This window comes from Podarcis raffonei, chromosome 7 (genome assembly GCF_027172205.1).
Source record: "Podarcis raffonei isolate rPodRaf1 chromosome 7, rPodRaf1.pri, whole genome shotgun sequence".
In the NCBI taxonomy this organism is placed as follows: Eukaryota; Metazoa; Chordata; class Lepidosauria; order Squamata; family Lacertidae; genus Podarcis; species Podarcis raffonei.
This window is the reverse complement of record NC_070608.1, coordinates 77,165,381-77,180,366: the sequence shown is the minus strand read 5'-3', so window position 1 is coordinate 77,180,366 and position 14,986 is coordinate 77,165,381. Positions and strand designations below refer to the sequence as shown.

Genomic DNA, 14,986 nt, shown 5'->3' with positions numbered 1-14,986 from the left:
GGTCCGTTCTTAACCTGAAACTGTTCTTAACCAGAACCACCACTTTAGCTAATGGGGCCTCCCGCTGCTGCCGCGCCGCCAGAGCACGATTTCTGTTCTCATCCTGAAGCAAAGTTCTTAACCCAAGGTACTATTTCTGGGTTGGCGGAGTCTGTAACCTGAAGCGTCTGTAACCTGAAGCATATGTAGCCCGAGGTACCACTGTATTTATTAAATTTATATACCGCCCCATATATATATATATATATATATATATATATATATATATATATATATATATATATATATATATATATATATATACCAACAATGGTGGCATCAATGGCAGAACCACCACCAAAGTAAAGTAAAGCAGCACAGAGTAATACGGGGACCCAGTCACAAAATAGTCCCCTGGCTCCATCTGTTAGCGGCAGGAACCAGGGTCGCAGGTGGATGAACTTCCTACTTCCAGTCTATTCTGGTGTAACCCGGCAAGATTGGAAATCCTTGGGAGACTACTGTTCCTCCCTTTGCTCTTCTCCTTCGCCCAGTGCTGCAGTGGGGAAGAAAATTGCTCTCTCCTGGTTCCTTCTCAGGAGGGGCGATTTCATCCCTCTCTTGGTGTTGAGCTTTGTGGAGAAAACAGTGAGCAGGAGAGGAGGATGAAGAATTTCTCCTGTAAAGATTGCCTGATGGGCCCAATACATGGTGATGGGCTGCTCGCATGGAAGCGATTCATCTCCAGAAATACTTACAGCACCCTATTTTGGGCAGTGCAGGTGGTTCCCACACACAGGGTACCGGGTTGAGAGGGTGCATATAATCATCATCATCATCATCATCATCACCACCACCACCACCTGTATTTCAGACCCTCCAAGCGTCTCTATTTTCCACGGACAGTCCCAGATTTACAGAAGCTGTCTCGGTTTCTGATTTGATTGTGGAATGTCCTGCTTTTCCTTAAAGGTAAAGGTAAAGGGACCCCTGACCATTAGGTCCAGTCGCCAACGACTCTGGGGTTGTGGCGCTCATCTCGCTTTATTGGCCGAGGGAGCCGGCGTACAGCTTCCGGGTCTTGTGGCCAGCAGGACTAAGCCGCTTCTGGTGAACCAGAGCAGTGCATGGAAACGCCGTTTACCTTCCCACCAGAGCAGTACCTATTTATCTACTTGCACTTTGACGTGCTTTTGAACTGCTAGGTTGGCAGGAGCAGGGCCCGAGCAATGGGAGCCCACCCCATCGCGGGGATTCAAACTGCTGACCTTCTGATTGGCAAGTCCTAGGCTCAGTGGTTTAGACCACAGCGCCACCCGCATCCCTCTGCTTTTCCTTAGGTCGTCCCTATTTTCATTGGAGAAATATTGATGGGCATGGAGTTATGCAACACCTCCCCCACCCCCCAAGTTAAGGAGACAAGAACTATACAACTGTTAGAAGACGTCTGAAGGCTGCCCTGTATAGGGAAGTATTTTAGAAATGTTTAATGCTTTATGATTTTTTTTATATATGTTGGAAGCTGCCCAGAGTGGCTGGGGCAGCCCACTCAGATTGATGGGGCATAAAATGATAAAATTGCTATTATTATTATGGAATAGGCTGTCCTTATTGTCATTGGAGAAATGTTGGAGGGTATGAAATTTATACAAGTACCTACTGAGAAGATCCATAAAAAGCAGCTATACGAAAAAGAATTACAGTCATACCTTGGAAGCTGGACGGAATCCATTCAACTTAAAATGTTCAAAAACCTAATCACGGCTTCTGATTGGCTGCAGAAGCTGCGGAAGCACCATCAGATGTTCAGGTTCCAAAAGAACATTCACAAACGTAACAATCACTTCCGGGTTTGGGGTGTTCGGGAGTCAAAACGTCTAAGTTCCAGGGCATTTGGGATCCAAGGTACGACTGTATTGTGAAAATAACATCTCTTGGGGGAGGGCAATTTTTATCCTCACCCACAGGACGCCATATTACCAAAGTCGGTCCCGGTACTTTTATAGTGATATGTACAGTGGTGCCTCGCAAGACGAAATTAATTCGTTCCGCAAGTTTTTTCTTCTTGCGAGTTTTTCGTCTTGCGAAGCACGGTTTCCCATAGGAATGCATTGAAAATCAATCAATGCGTTCCTAGGGAAACCGCCTTCAGACCAGGTCCGGGGACAGTCTGTCCCCCGACCTCTTCTGAAGGCTGGGGGGGGGGGCAAGGACGGGGCGATCTGAAAATGCTGGCGGGCGGCAGCGAAGGCTGCGCTGCCGCCCGCCAGCATTTTAAAAGCTCCCGGGACAGCAGAGACTTCTCCGCTGTCCCGGGGCGATCTGAAAATGCTGGCGGGCGGCAGCGAACGCTGCGCTGCCGCCCGCCAGCATTTTAAAAGCCCCCGGACAGCGGAGACTTCTCCACTGTCCCGGGGCGATCTGAAAATGCTGGCGGGCGGCAGCGCAGCCTTCGCTGCCGCCCGCCAGCATTTTCAGATCGCCCGGGACAGTGGAGAAGTCTCCGCTGTCCCGGGAAGGCAGGCGGGGGGAGCAAAGACTTTTGCCCCCCGCCGGCCTTCAGAAGAGGTCCAGTACCTCTTCTGAAGGCCGGCGGAGATTTCCCTATGGGCTTTCTTCTTGCGAAGCAAGCCCATAGGGAAATTCGTTTTGCGAAGCACCTCCAAAACGGAAAACTCTTTCGTCTTGCGAGTTTTTCGTTTTGCGAGGCGTTCGTCTTGCGGGGCACCACTGTATAAACCATATCTTAAGAAGTAAAAATTCTGTGCTTTGCTCAATGCCAAATTTAAATTCAGCAAATCCACATATATTTCCTTTGCATATTTTTTTTTCTACTTCTGTTAGTTGTGGGGAGGGTTCCATTAAACCGAAACCACAACCCTGCTCATTGGATGTTTCTGCTTGAAACACACACTGGCTTCTGAGATCTTATATGTAATTTGCCTACACCCATTAGAGCCTATTCCCACAGCTATAAGATGAGGAAACCTCTTTTTTAAAAAAAATGCCGTTCAAATATATCACCATTTTGAAATCTGTGGCTTTCTGTGATTGTGAGGAGTTGCCAAATACATAGAGGCTTGAGTGCGGTTAGTGATTTCTCAGATAATAAGAGCTCCACAAATCCAGAACTGGAGAAATTGAAGTCTGCTAATCCTGGGCGTGCTCGGAAAGCTGTAGAGAAATCTACCAAGGCAGAAGCAGCGGCAAGCCATTTCTTTCTATGTCTTGTTGGATCCGGATCGAAGAAAGCAGTTTATCCAACCCCTCGTGACCTTGGAAAGGAAATCTCTTGCATTATCAGCCAGGCTCTTAAGAGTTCACTCCAGTTGCTTTTGGCTGCATGCATGGCGACCATCACCTCAGGGACTGGAAGGCTGACTTGGAGAAAGGCCCTTGTTTTTCCAAGGCTTTTATAGAGTTGAAAGGCTGCCTGACAGTAGTCTTTTATGCACACGGCATTGGGAGAAAGTTATATTGCATATTCGACAATATTTTCCGCTCTGGGTGGGGTGGGGGCGCTAATGGAAGAGGCAGCTTCGTTGACTGATAATTGCATCCCTCCTCCCTGCCCCAAGCTGGCAGCAGAGAGCAGCGCACAGGCCTAGTTGGCTCTTGGCTGGCCAGTGCTGGAAGCTTGAGCGATCGTAGAGAAAGAAGCAGTTTTATTCCCTTCAGTCCATAAAACTCCCTTGTAATGACTTCAGGGCTGAGTGAAGGTTTCCTTGAAACCATTGCAGCATCTAGAACACCTTGGAATATCTCCTGAGTCCAAGAAAAGACTCCATCATGGTTTGGGAGCTAAAAGAGAATGATAGAAGTTTATTTTCCCCCATCATATGGCCTTGTGGCAACTCTGAGAAGGCTTGGTGTTGTGTTCCAAGAGCTCTCAAGAAGTGGCAATGCTCTCCTCAGGACCCCAGACTTTATCTAATAGATGAGAACTCATGAGGTGAGGGAGAGCAGGAAGGCAAGGCAACACAGAAGGGATTTCCGCTCTACTTCCCTTCCGTATTCCTGCCAGTAGCTCATAGGTAAAGGTAAAGGGACCCCTGACCATTAGGTCCAGTCGTGACCGACTCTGCAATTGCGTCACTCATCTCCCTTTCTTGGCCGAGGGAGCCGGCGTACAGCTTCAGGGTCATGTGGCCAGCATGACTAAGCCGCTTCTGGCGAACCAAAGCAGCGCACGGAAACGCCGTTTACCTTCCCACCGGAGCGGTACCTATTTATCTACTTGCAGTTTTTGGCGTGCTTTTGAACTGCTAGGTTGGCAGGAGCGGGGACCAAGCAATGAGAGCTCACCCCGTCGTGGGGATTCGAACCGCCGACCTTCTGATCGGCAAGTCCTAGGCTCTGTGGTTTAACCCACAGCGCCACCCGTGTCCCTTGCCAGTAGCTCATAGATTCCCACTATTTCATATTGCACATTCATGGTTGCTACTGGTTCCCAGTGTTTTGAGACTTCTGGAATAATGTTCATGCAATAGGGTATGGCTACTAACTGAACTTAGAAATGGTCATGTGGCGAGGTGCGAGATTAGCCATCTGAAAAATGGGGTGATTGAATCGCACTGTTGGAGCAAACAAAAGTAAGCCCTGCTCCCAGAACAAAAATGTCCCTGATTTTCAAACACTGGCAGGATTTGAGCATGGGTGTCCCAAGCCGAGATGTAGTATACTATTAGACTTTTCTGTCTATTAAATCATGGCTAGTGTGGTATTTTTAAAAAACCCTGCCGAATTCCTTTGCTGCTTGTTTATTTCAGTAATGAAAAAAGCAGAGTGTTCTCTGCCGGCCAAGGTATTTTACTGTTGTGGTTTTCATATAAGATAGGGGTGGTCAGGCAATGTTCCAGGGAATCCTCAGGTACCTCAGATGCTTATTGGGCATTTGGTGAGAAGATCAGGAATGAAAAACACTTGGAGCCAGATTGCCCCTCTGTTGGTAATTTACCTAGCTTTCCTTAACTCATCCAGCCAGTGGGCCAAAAGACTGCTGCTGTGTTCTTGATCCAGCTAGAAAAATTGTGATAGTACAGATCAACAGGCTGAGAGAAGCAGCTGCTTGGGGTGGAAGGAGATCTAGATCAGTCCATTCTCTACCTTGTGCCCCTTCATGCCAAAATCAGCAGATCAGCTTAGCTGTTTAATTGGACTATTCATGTGTAGCACATTGGGACGTGGGTGGCGCTGTGGGTTAAACCACAGAGCCTAGGACTTGCCGATCAGAAGGTCGGCGGTTTGAATCCCCGTGACGGGGTGAGCTCCCGTTGCTCGGTCCCTGCTCCTGCCAACCTAGCAGTTTGAAAGCACATCAAAGTGCAAGTAGAAAAATAGGTACCACTCCGGCGGGAAGGTAAATGGCGTTTTCGTGCACTGCTCTGGTTCGCCAGAAGCGGCTTAGTCATGCTGGCCACATGACCCAGAAGCTGTCTCTGGACAAACCCCAAAGTCGGCCAAAAGAGCGAGATGAGCGCCACAACCCCAGAGTCGGTCACAACTGGACCTAATGGTCAGGGGTCCCTTTACCTATGTGCAGCACGGTCAACCTGTTGGATAGTATATATTTGCTGTATGTCATGGATCATGCTTTATCCCACTCCCCCCTCAGATTTGTACAGCAAGCAGGCTGGACAATGCCATGCCAAACACACTTCTATCTGGTGTGTGTGGTGCTGTGGTCTAAACCACTGAGCCTTTTGGGCTTGTCGATCAGAAGGTCGGCGGTTCGAATCCCTGCGATGGGGTGAGCTCCCGTTGCCCTGTCCCAGCTCCTGCCAATGTAGCAGTCCGAAAGCATGCCAGTGCAGGTAGATAAATAGTTGCGGCAGGAAGGTAAACAGCATTTCTGTGTACTCTGGCTTCCGGCACGGTGTCCTGTTGTGGCAGAAGCAGTTTAGTTATGCTGGCCACATGACCTGGAAAGCTGTCTGTGGACAAACGCCGGCTCCCTTTGCCTGAAAGCGAGATGAGTGCCGCAACCCCATAGTCGCCTTTGACTGGACTTAACCATCCAGGGGTCCTAAATCTTTTACTTTTTATATTTGTAAGCAATGAAGTTGCGGCCTAATTTGAACCCAGGATGTTCGCCAGAGTCCTTATTTACCTGTCACTTGAGATAAGAAGGCAGCAGGTCAGGTCGCTTGGGCACACAATTTAGGTTCAAACTGATAAGTATTCAGACACCTCAACATGGTTCTAACGTTACCCTTAGAGTTTTGGTGCATGTTGACATTTCAGGCATTCATTTTATCTTTATGCCACTTTTCTACACACAAACACAAAAATCATGCTCCAAGCAGCTTATAACAAAGAAGACAGGAAGGCATTTCAAACAAACACCACAAAAACAATTTCATAATAACAGAGCAAAACAGTATCAGGTATAATAGCATGCAAAAAGCCACATTTCAGTACAGGGGTCAGCAACCTTTTTCAGCCGTGGGCCGGTCTGCCGTCCCTCAGACCATGTGGTGGGCTGGACTATATTTTGAAAAAGAAAAAGAAAAGTACAAATTTCTATGCCCCACAAATAACCCAGAGATGCATTTTTCTTTGTCTTTTATCTTTTCTTTTCTTTTATCTTTTCTTTCATTCTTAGTTTCGTGTTTTAATCTGTAAGATTTGGAATTGTTTCTTTCTTGTTTTGGCGTATTGTTATATTTTGTTGTTAATATTAATAAATATTATTAAAAAAAATTAAATAAAAGCACACATTCTACTCATGTAAAAAAAAAAAAAACCAGGCAGGCCCCACAAATAACCCAGAGATGCATTTTAAATAAAATCACACATTCTACTCATGTAAAAACATGCTGATTCCTGGGCCGTCCGCAGGCCGGATTGAGAAGGCGATTGGGTCACATCTGGCCCCCGGGCCTTAGGTTCCCTACCCCTGTTTCAGTACTATAAAGGTAACAAGCTTACATAGACAGCATCCAAGAGCAAATATAACAAGGGAAGCTTCATAGTTTCACCTTGGCCCTAGAAACATCCCTCCTATTGTGTTACACTTACTTTTTGTGTGTGCCGCATTTGATCTTGACCTCAGCCGTTTAATGTGCTCCTCCATCGGTTCAAAAGAAGCCCATTTGAGAGTCTAAACAAGGGTTTTAACTATCCTGTCCTTGCGCTGTTTTTCTAGTGGGAAAGGACTCCTTGTGTGGTCTTTCCTTCTGCCACAAATGCAAGTCAGTATCTCTCACAATTGCTCTTTGTGTAAACATGGAATCCAACATGCGCATGCACATATGCAGAAACCAGTTAAATATTTATGCCTGAGAGATGATCTCATAGATTGTCTCTGTATGGAGGAATCCTTCTTTCTGATTTGATATGTGCACAGCATCACTCCTTTTGCGTTGTTTTAAGAACTGTTTTAAACCTATGATGTAGCTTTTAAAGTACTGTTCCAAAACTCCTTATTGTGTCACTCTGGGGCTTGTTTTGCTAAATTTATCTTGTGGTTTCTAATACAGTGGTACCTCGGGTTAAGAACTTAATTTGTTCTGGAGGTCTGTTCTTAACCTGAAACTGTTCTTAACCTGAAGCACCACCTTTAGCTAATGGGGCCTCCTGCTGCTGCTGTGTCGCCGCTGCACGATTTCTGTTCTCATCCTGAAGCAATGTTCTTAACCTGAGGTAATATTTCTGGGTTAGCAGAGTATGTAACCTGAAGTGTATGTAACCCGAGGTACCACTGTATCAGAATATGTTATTAACAGCAGTGTTGCAAATGCATTTTCACAAGTTACGCGTCCCCAAAATGTTTTCCTAACCTGCCTGCCCATACATAGTTGTTTGTGGTATATTGACTGTTGGAAAAGGAGAAAATAGCAGCCCTCGTTCAAGCGACAAAGTTGTAGTCCTATCTAGCCACCTGGGGTTACTTCTCACTTGTTCCAAATGTCTCGGGTAAATGGCTATTTGCAACTTGACTGTGAGATTGTCCGCCTCCACAAGTTGTCTTATTTTGTTCTGGCCAAATTCTGCGTTTGAGAACGTAGAAGGGCTAATTAAATCTTTGTGAGAATTCAGCTCCCCTTCCCTGCTTTCTCTCTGATGATATAGGCACACTCTATGTGCATCAAGATTGCTCTGTTTGATGTAATAACTAGTACAGTAATGGATCAACTTGATGGGAGATCACCAGCTCAACCATGTCTGAGGCTTGATGGAAAAGCCCAGAAACTACCTTGGCCCTATACTTGTTTTCATTTATATCTAAATGCATGTTGTGTGTTTTCATCATCATCATAGAATCATAGAACTGTAGATTTGGAAGAGACCACAAGGATCATCGAATCCAACCTATTGCAATGCAGGAATCATTTGCCCAACGTAGGACTTGATTAAAAGTCATGCTCTACCAACTGAGCAGACTCCAGTACTTTGGCCACCTCATGAGAAGAGAAGACTCCCTGGAAAAGACCCTGATGTTGGGAAAGATGGAGGGCACAAGGAGAAGGGGACAACAGAGGACGAGATGGTTGGACAGTGTTCTCGAAGCTACCAGCATGAGTTTGACCAAACTGCGGGAGGCAGTGGAAGACAGGCGTGCCTGGCGTGCTCTGGTCCATGGGGTCACGAAGAGTCGGACACAACTAAACGACTAAACAACAACAACAACAACAACTGAGCTATCTCAGATGGGCCTTTGGGCTGATCCAGCAGTCTCTTCTTACGTTCTTAGCTCTCTCTTTTTAATTTCACAGGATATCTGGAGACGACAAGGGATGCTAGTGGATTTCATCTAACAGCTTTTGTTGCTACTTGTCTCATTTTCTTCTCTTAATGGGTTTTAATATTGGCTTTAGAATACTTATTTAGAATAGCCAATTCCAATGGGATTATTATTATTACTACATTCTTTGAAGTGTTCTCTATCCTTATGCTGGCTATTTGCAGTAATAAACATTGACTGACTTGACTCTGTCGTGTATCACAAAATACTTCTGAATTCTGCTTTAAAATGGCTTGACATGCATTGATTGCTATTCAGAGCACTTTGGGACTCATGGGACGAGGTGTGTTTGAATGCTTGGGTCAAGGCCGCTGGGGCGATTGTCTGATTTTGTACATTTCCATAATTCACCCAACCATTTAATTTAGGAACCCCAACCTGGGCTGAAAACTATAACCACATACATAAGGTGTTGCTTGGAAGAAACAACTGTTCTCTAACGCTCCTGATTTTCCTTTGCAGGTAAAGGCAGCTCAAGCCTCTCATCCGACGTGAGTTCAAGTACAGATCACACTCCAACCAAAACTCAAAAGAATGCAGCCACCAGTGAAGGTATGCCAATGGTATTCCTTGTCTCTGTTTTACTGTCCAAGTTTTTTTTGGAGGGGAGGTATATTTCCTCCTTTTGATCTTCAGCTAAAAACGAAAGAGCAAAAACCAACAAACAACTGAAAAGCAGCATTAATTTTCAAGCCCATCTTTACTTTCACATTTTGTCTCTTAATGTGTGGGGGCTGGTGACAGTTGGGGGAAAAACCCATATCTTTAAGAGACATTGCAAAAAGAAGTGCTGTATTTTTGGCTCTATAAGACGCACTTTCCCCCTCCTAAAAAGTAAGGGGAAATGTGTGTGCGTCTTATGGAGCGAATGCAGGCTGCGCTGCTATCTCTGAAGCTGCGCAGCAATCCCTCTTGCTGTTCTGGCTTCAGGGATAGCCGCGCAAAGAAGGGGCTTAAGAGAGAAAGGAACTGAATGGAGAGGAAAAGCACTGAGTTCTACCCTAAAATTATATATCAATGGAAAGATAATTTAATGAAGAATGCAATTGTGGCGTTTGCCTCCTAGGATGGGTCATAAGGAAAGGGTTAAAATGGGTGTGATGTGATTGGCCAGTGAGAATGCAAGGGGAGGAGTAAAAGATAGAGTGGGAGGTTTGGGAAGTCAGTTGAGGTTTGGGAGTTGTGAGTTGAGGTTTGGGAGTTGAAGAAGGAAGAGGGAGGATTAGGGGTGTGTTGGTAGAGTTGTATTGTGAGAGAGTGAGAGGAATTGTTAGGTGGAGACAGATAGATAGTTGGGGATAATCAGTTTGAGTTGTTAGGAACTAAGATTAAGAAACTGACAAGAGAAAAATAAACTGAAACCATACGCTTGTTCCTGCATTTAAAAATAAACTTGATTATTTGTTAATGTTAACAACTGTCTGCACTCCATGTCCCCCCGTGAGAAGCGGGGTGGCAGCAGCGAAGAAAGCAATCACAGTGGTGGCACAGGGTCGATAGACCGTCAAATGTCCGGGGGCCCTGTGTGATCGCCACAGTAATGCAATAACTTTCATGAAGGATTATTTATTACAACAGCAGTCATAAAGAAGAAATGTGAAAGACACAGAAAAAAATGAGATATACGGGTGAAACTGCCGTGTTAGCACTTTGCGATAAATAAGTTGCAGTTTGGGCACTCGGTCTCTAAAAGGTTCACTATCACTGGCATAGTGCATTGTCCTTGCTGGGTCTTCCATTTAATACAACAAGGGCTGGACTTTTATTTTCAAAGGTGGTAATGGAATTACTCTGGAAGTTGATCTGCTACACGTGAATGTTGTGTTTTCCTGGTGCTTGGAAGTCTGTGCCAAGCAAGTGATAAAGTACATAAAATGAGGCTTCTGGTTCAGTGGTGATTTGAAAGTTTGATGAATCTCACCTGGAGTTAGGAGGAAATGTGTCCTTTTTGGAATGTGGATGTTTTGGTGAAGACGTGTGGTAGATGTAAAGGTCGATATCTATCTTCAAGCACAATTGGAAATATAACCACTTTATGAAGATGCTTTTTACAGGAGCAGTAAGTAAACAAACAAACAAACCCCTGTGTTGCAATATATGAGCCAACAATATCAAAAGCAACACGATGGCCAGAAACAATAACAATGTGAAAAACTTTATGGAATAATTCTAAACATCAAAACTAACAAACTGAAGTCTCTGAAAGTCTCTGAAAGTCCTTAAATGAATCACGGTGCCTTAAATGAATCACGGCGGAGAGTAAGTTGTGAAGCTTTGTATAATCAGCAAATGTCCAATTCTGATGTCCAACTCTGAACTCTGCTGAACAATGTTTCCGGATAACAACTACTGTTTCGTTGAATTCTTCATCAGCCAATTAGTTCAACACCAATCTTTTTTCGAATGGATGTAATGAAAAATACTCTGGAACACTGCTCATGCAATTATGTAGTCTAACTGGGGTCGAGAGGCAGTGATGTTGGGCAGAATGGACTCACGGGCAGGAATGCCAAACTGGTGCGTTCTTGCCCCCTAGTCTTCACCGTTATGCTACGCCATGCAAGCTCTTATTGCTTATATGGGTATATATAGACGTGCTATGGCCATAGCGATTTAGCTCCAATCCAAAGCTCATGTGCTCTGATAACATGCATGAAGTTCTGGTTGTGAAGCTGTGCCATATTCCAGAGGGATGTTAAGCCTAGTTCCACAGGCCAGTGTTTCCCAAACTTGGGTCTCCAGCTGGACTACAACTCCCATCATCCCTAGCTAGCAAGACCAGTGGACAGGGATGATGGGAATTGAAGTCCAAAAGCAGCTGGAGATCCAATTTTGGGAAACAGTGCCATAGACTTTCAGCCAGCCTGGCTTCTCATCTTCTACATAGGAAGCCAACTTGATACTGAGTCAGATCTTTTGTTCATCGCAGTTAGAACTGTCTTATCTTGCATTGCCTCCTTACAACTGAAACAGAATTGCCTTCCCTAACAAAGCACAGTTCAGAGCTAGGCCCAATTTTGCTGTGTAGTGTGTTGCTTGAGATTTTATAGTCGAGACTGCTTCATTGCTTTATTTTATTGGTCTTTGTTTTTTGGGCACTGTTGCTGGTATTATTGTATTAAGCTGTTCCTGAGCTGCTTTGAGAGCCTTGGCTTCTGCTTAAGCAATTCAAGACCATATTAGGCTTTGGGGGTTTTTTGTGGCGATCTGGCAATGAAAAATGACTTGACTATTTGGTTGATTAAATTTTCGTAGATAATTCATACCGAGTGATTATAAACTCTATGTTAAAAGTATTATAGCAAGGACCACTCACTGTGTCAAAAGAATGTGTGGCGTTTTCATTCAATTTAGTTGGCTGGGGTTGGTTTACCATAAGAAACGACCAGAGTCTGGTCTCTCCGGCTGGTGTAAAAGATGTATTTTGTCAATGAGTAATGTAGAGTAAGCTTCGCGCATTAGCCTGTTTTGAGACTTCCGGCCAGTACCCAAGTGGCTTATTTTCTCCAGACTTGTAAAAACAAATTCAAATTCAAACTTGCAAAATAAAAAGATTTCGGGAAGGCGAATTATGGGAACTCTTTGTACTTCGTTTCCTGCCCCAGGAACCCAAAGCGCGCGCCTCTTTTATAAGGCTTTTTATACTAGTATGTTTTGGTTTCATTTGATATTCCTGTTTTGTACCAACCACTTTGGGCTTGCTTTTAAAAATATAATTTGCCTATTAAACATAACACTCAAGAGATATTAAGCTGACTCCACTCCAAACCAATTCCTTTCCTGGAAAAGTGGGGGAGGCGGGGAGCAGGAAAGGTTCAGAGGTAAAAAATATCATTCTCAGCTGACTTAGATGGGAATCCATCCCTGAGGTTGTGTCCAGAATGAGATCAAGAGTGGCCTTTGAGCTTGGGCACTCTCTTCTTCTCATCCTCCACTGTGGAGGAGAGTTACTAAATGGATCCTGGACCCTGCAAGATTTAATACAAAAATCTAATAATCTTTGATCACCCTTGGTTTTCATGTACCTTCCTCTGCTTAAATTTACTTTGCAAGCTTCTTGGGACAAAATCTTGTCTTTAAGCCATGTCGTAAAGATCCATGGATGCTGATGTCACTATAAAACTCATAACCAAAGCAAGTTCTTTGTTGCATTTGGAGGAATTAGGGCACCATTAAGCTCATCTGGATAAGCCCATGGTGCTAGACCAACACCATGACTCTAGTGAACTCTGCAAAAATAGAAATAAAGAGACTATAGGAGCAGACGTTGCTTCCTCTCAACCACCACAAAAAACTCTAACAAGAAATACACAGGTGCTCTTTTCTCTTTAATCAATCAGACTTTAAAAATAACTTTGCCTATGTTTCATCTCATCTATCATAACCCCTATTTTTTCCTGTAATATTAACACAGATTTGCCAAGAGTAATTAAACCTATAATGATTCTGATTATTTATTCAAACTACTTTGCAAAACAACAACAACCCCCTCTTTAATTTTTCTCCCTGGGTGCATAGGCATTCAACTGAAAACACTTAGAAACCTCCCTAAAGTGGGAACCCTGACTCATCAGAGTTCATGATTGTAGAGATGTGTTGTTTGTTTTTTGCTAAGGGTATTCAGTTGTGAACACTCCTAAAAACTCTCTCCTGAACTTTGTATTAATTACACAAAGAAAAGAGAGAGTAACCTAAAATGTTGGAGGTGAGGGTCTGAAATCACAAAACCAAATCTGGATGCCTTTGGGCAGAGACACAACTTATGTATTAATAATCATTTTGATGGCTACCTTGAAAGCAGAATTTTTTACACACCTGCATTTTGCACTCCTTTTCCGTGGCCTCCTCTTCACTTGTCTCCTCATGTTGCTTTTCAGCTTTTCTGGTTGCTGTTCCTCTTTCCATTGCTGTCGTCACTCCAGTGGGCTCTGGATGATGATATTGTGGCTGATTGTTGCATTGTAGACAAAAGCACATGGGTGCTACAACCAAAAGTGGGGACATCTGAGATCAGTGATAGAGAGAGTGAAGAAGACGCTGCCAAGCCCTGCATAGAAATAATGTAAATGTGTCTGCAACAATTGTTGAAGATCACTAAATAAACAGGAGGAAGCAGTTTTAGATACAGTGGTACCTCGGGATGCGAACGGGATCCGTTCCGGAGCCCTGTTCACATCCCAAACAGAATGTAAGACATGACAGCGTGTCTGCGTGTGTGCGAGTTGCGTTTTGCCGCTTCCGTGCATGTGTGTGATGTCATTTTGACCGTATGCGCATGCGCAAGCGGCGAAACCCGGAAGCGCTCAACCTGAAGCGTATTTATCCCGAGGTATGACTGTACACAGAAAAATAATGAAACAAAGTAGTTAGCTTCAGCTCGGCTCTATGAATTATGTCCCATAAGTGATGTATGTCAAGTATGACGTTTGGTTTGCCAGAACAGAATTCTTCTAACTCCAAAAGGCTGGGAAGCGATTAGTACAAGAACTATTCATCAGGAATCAATTCACTGCTTAGTCTCCAAAGTCTTACATTGATTCACTGTATCTTTCCTAATTATACAGTTTAACATTCTGACTAGTCCAAACACTATCTGGGTTTCTAATTATTCATTTGAAGAGAATATCATGAGAGGGGACGCGGGTGGCGCTGTGGGTTAAACCACAGAGCCTAGGACTTGCCGATCAGAACGTTGGCGGTTCGAATCCCCGCGACGGGGTGAGCTCCCGTTGCTCGGTCCCTGCTCCTGCCAACCTAGCTGTTCGAAAGCACATCAAAGTGCAAGTAGATAAATAGGTACCGCTCTGGCGGCAAGGTAAACGGCGTTTCCGTGCGCTGCTCTGGTTCACCAGAAGCGGCTTAGTCATGCTGGCCACATGACTCGGAAGCTGTACGCCCGCTCCCTCGGCCAGTAAAGTGAGATGAGCGCCGCAACCCCAGAGTCGTCCACGACTGGACCTAATGGCCAGGGGTCCCTTTACTTTACTTTAATATCACGAGGCGCCATTCGGACACGGTGCCAAATCATAGCTTGGCATTATGAAGAGGAACAACCACTAGTCTTGGGTTCGTGTGCACTCTCCTTCCCTTGTGTCTGGTAACTGATAGTCTTTGCTCCTGGTTTGCAAACCAGGCTTGAGCCAGGACCTACATTAAACCCCACTATGCTTCATGGGGGCTGCTGTGAATTTTGTATATCTCCCCTTCTCTAGCGCAGCATTGCCCAACTTAGTGCAAGCACTGAGCTCACCCGAGGCAACG

At 44.7% G+C, this 14,986-nt stretch overlaps 1 protein-coding gene across 2 annotated transcripts in view; it reads left to right on the top strand.

Annotated features, from left to right (window-relative positions):
* The window catches only part of FBXL7 (F-box and leucine rich repeat protein 7), a 210,583-nt gene that overhangs the window by 74,945 nt on the left and 120,652 nt on the right, over positions 1-14,986 (top strand). For both annotated transcript variants that reach the window (XM_053397133.1, XM_053397132.1), the window contains one exon: positions 9,188-9,277. Coding sequence is in view for 1 of the 2 variants with exons in the window: in XM_053397132.1 (XP_053253107.1) it covers positions 9,188-9,277 (90 nt within the window). In the remaining variant the exon portion in view is untranslated. The remainder of the gene's footprint in view (positions 1-9,187; positions 9,278-14,986) is intronic.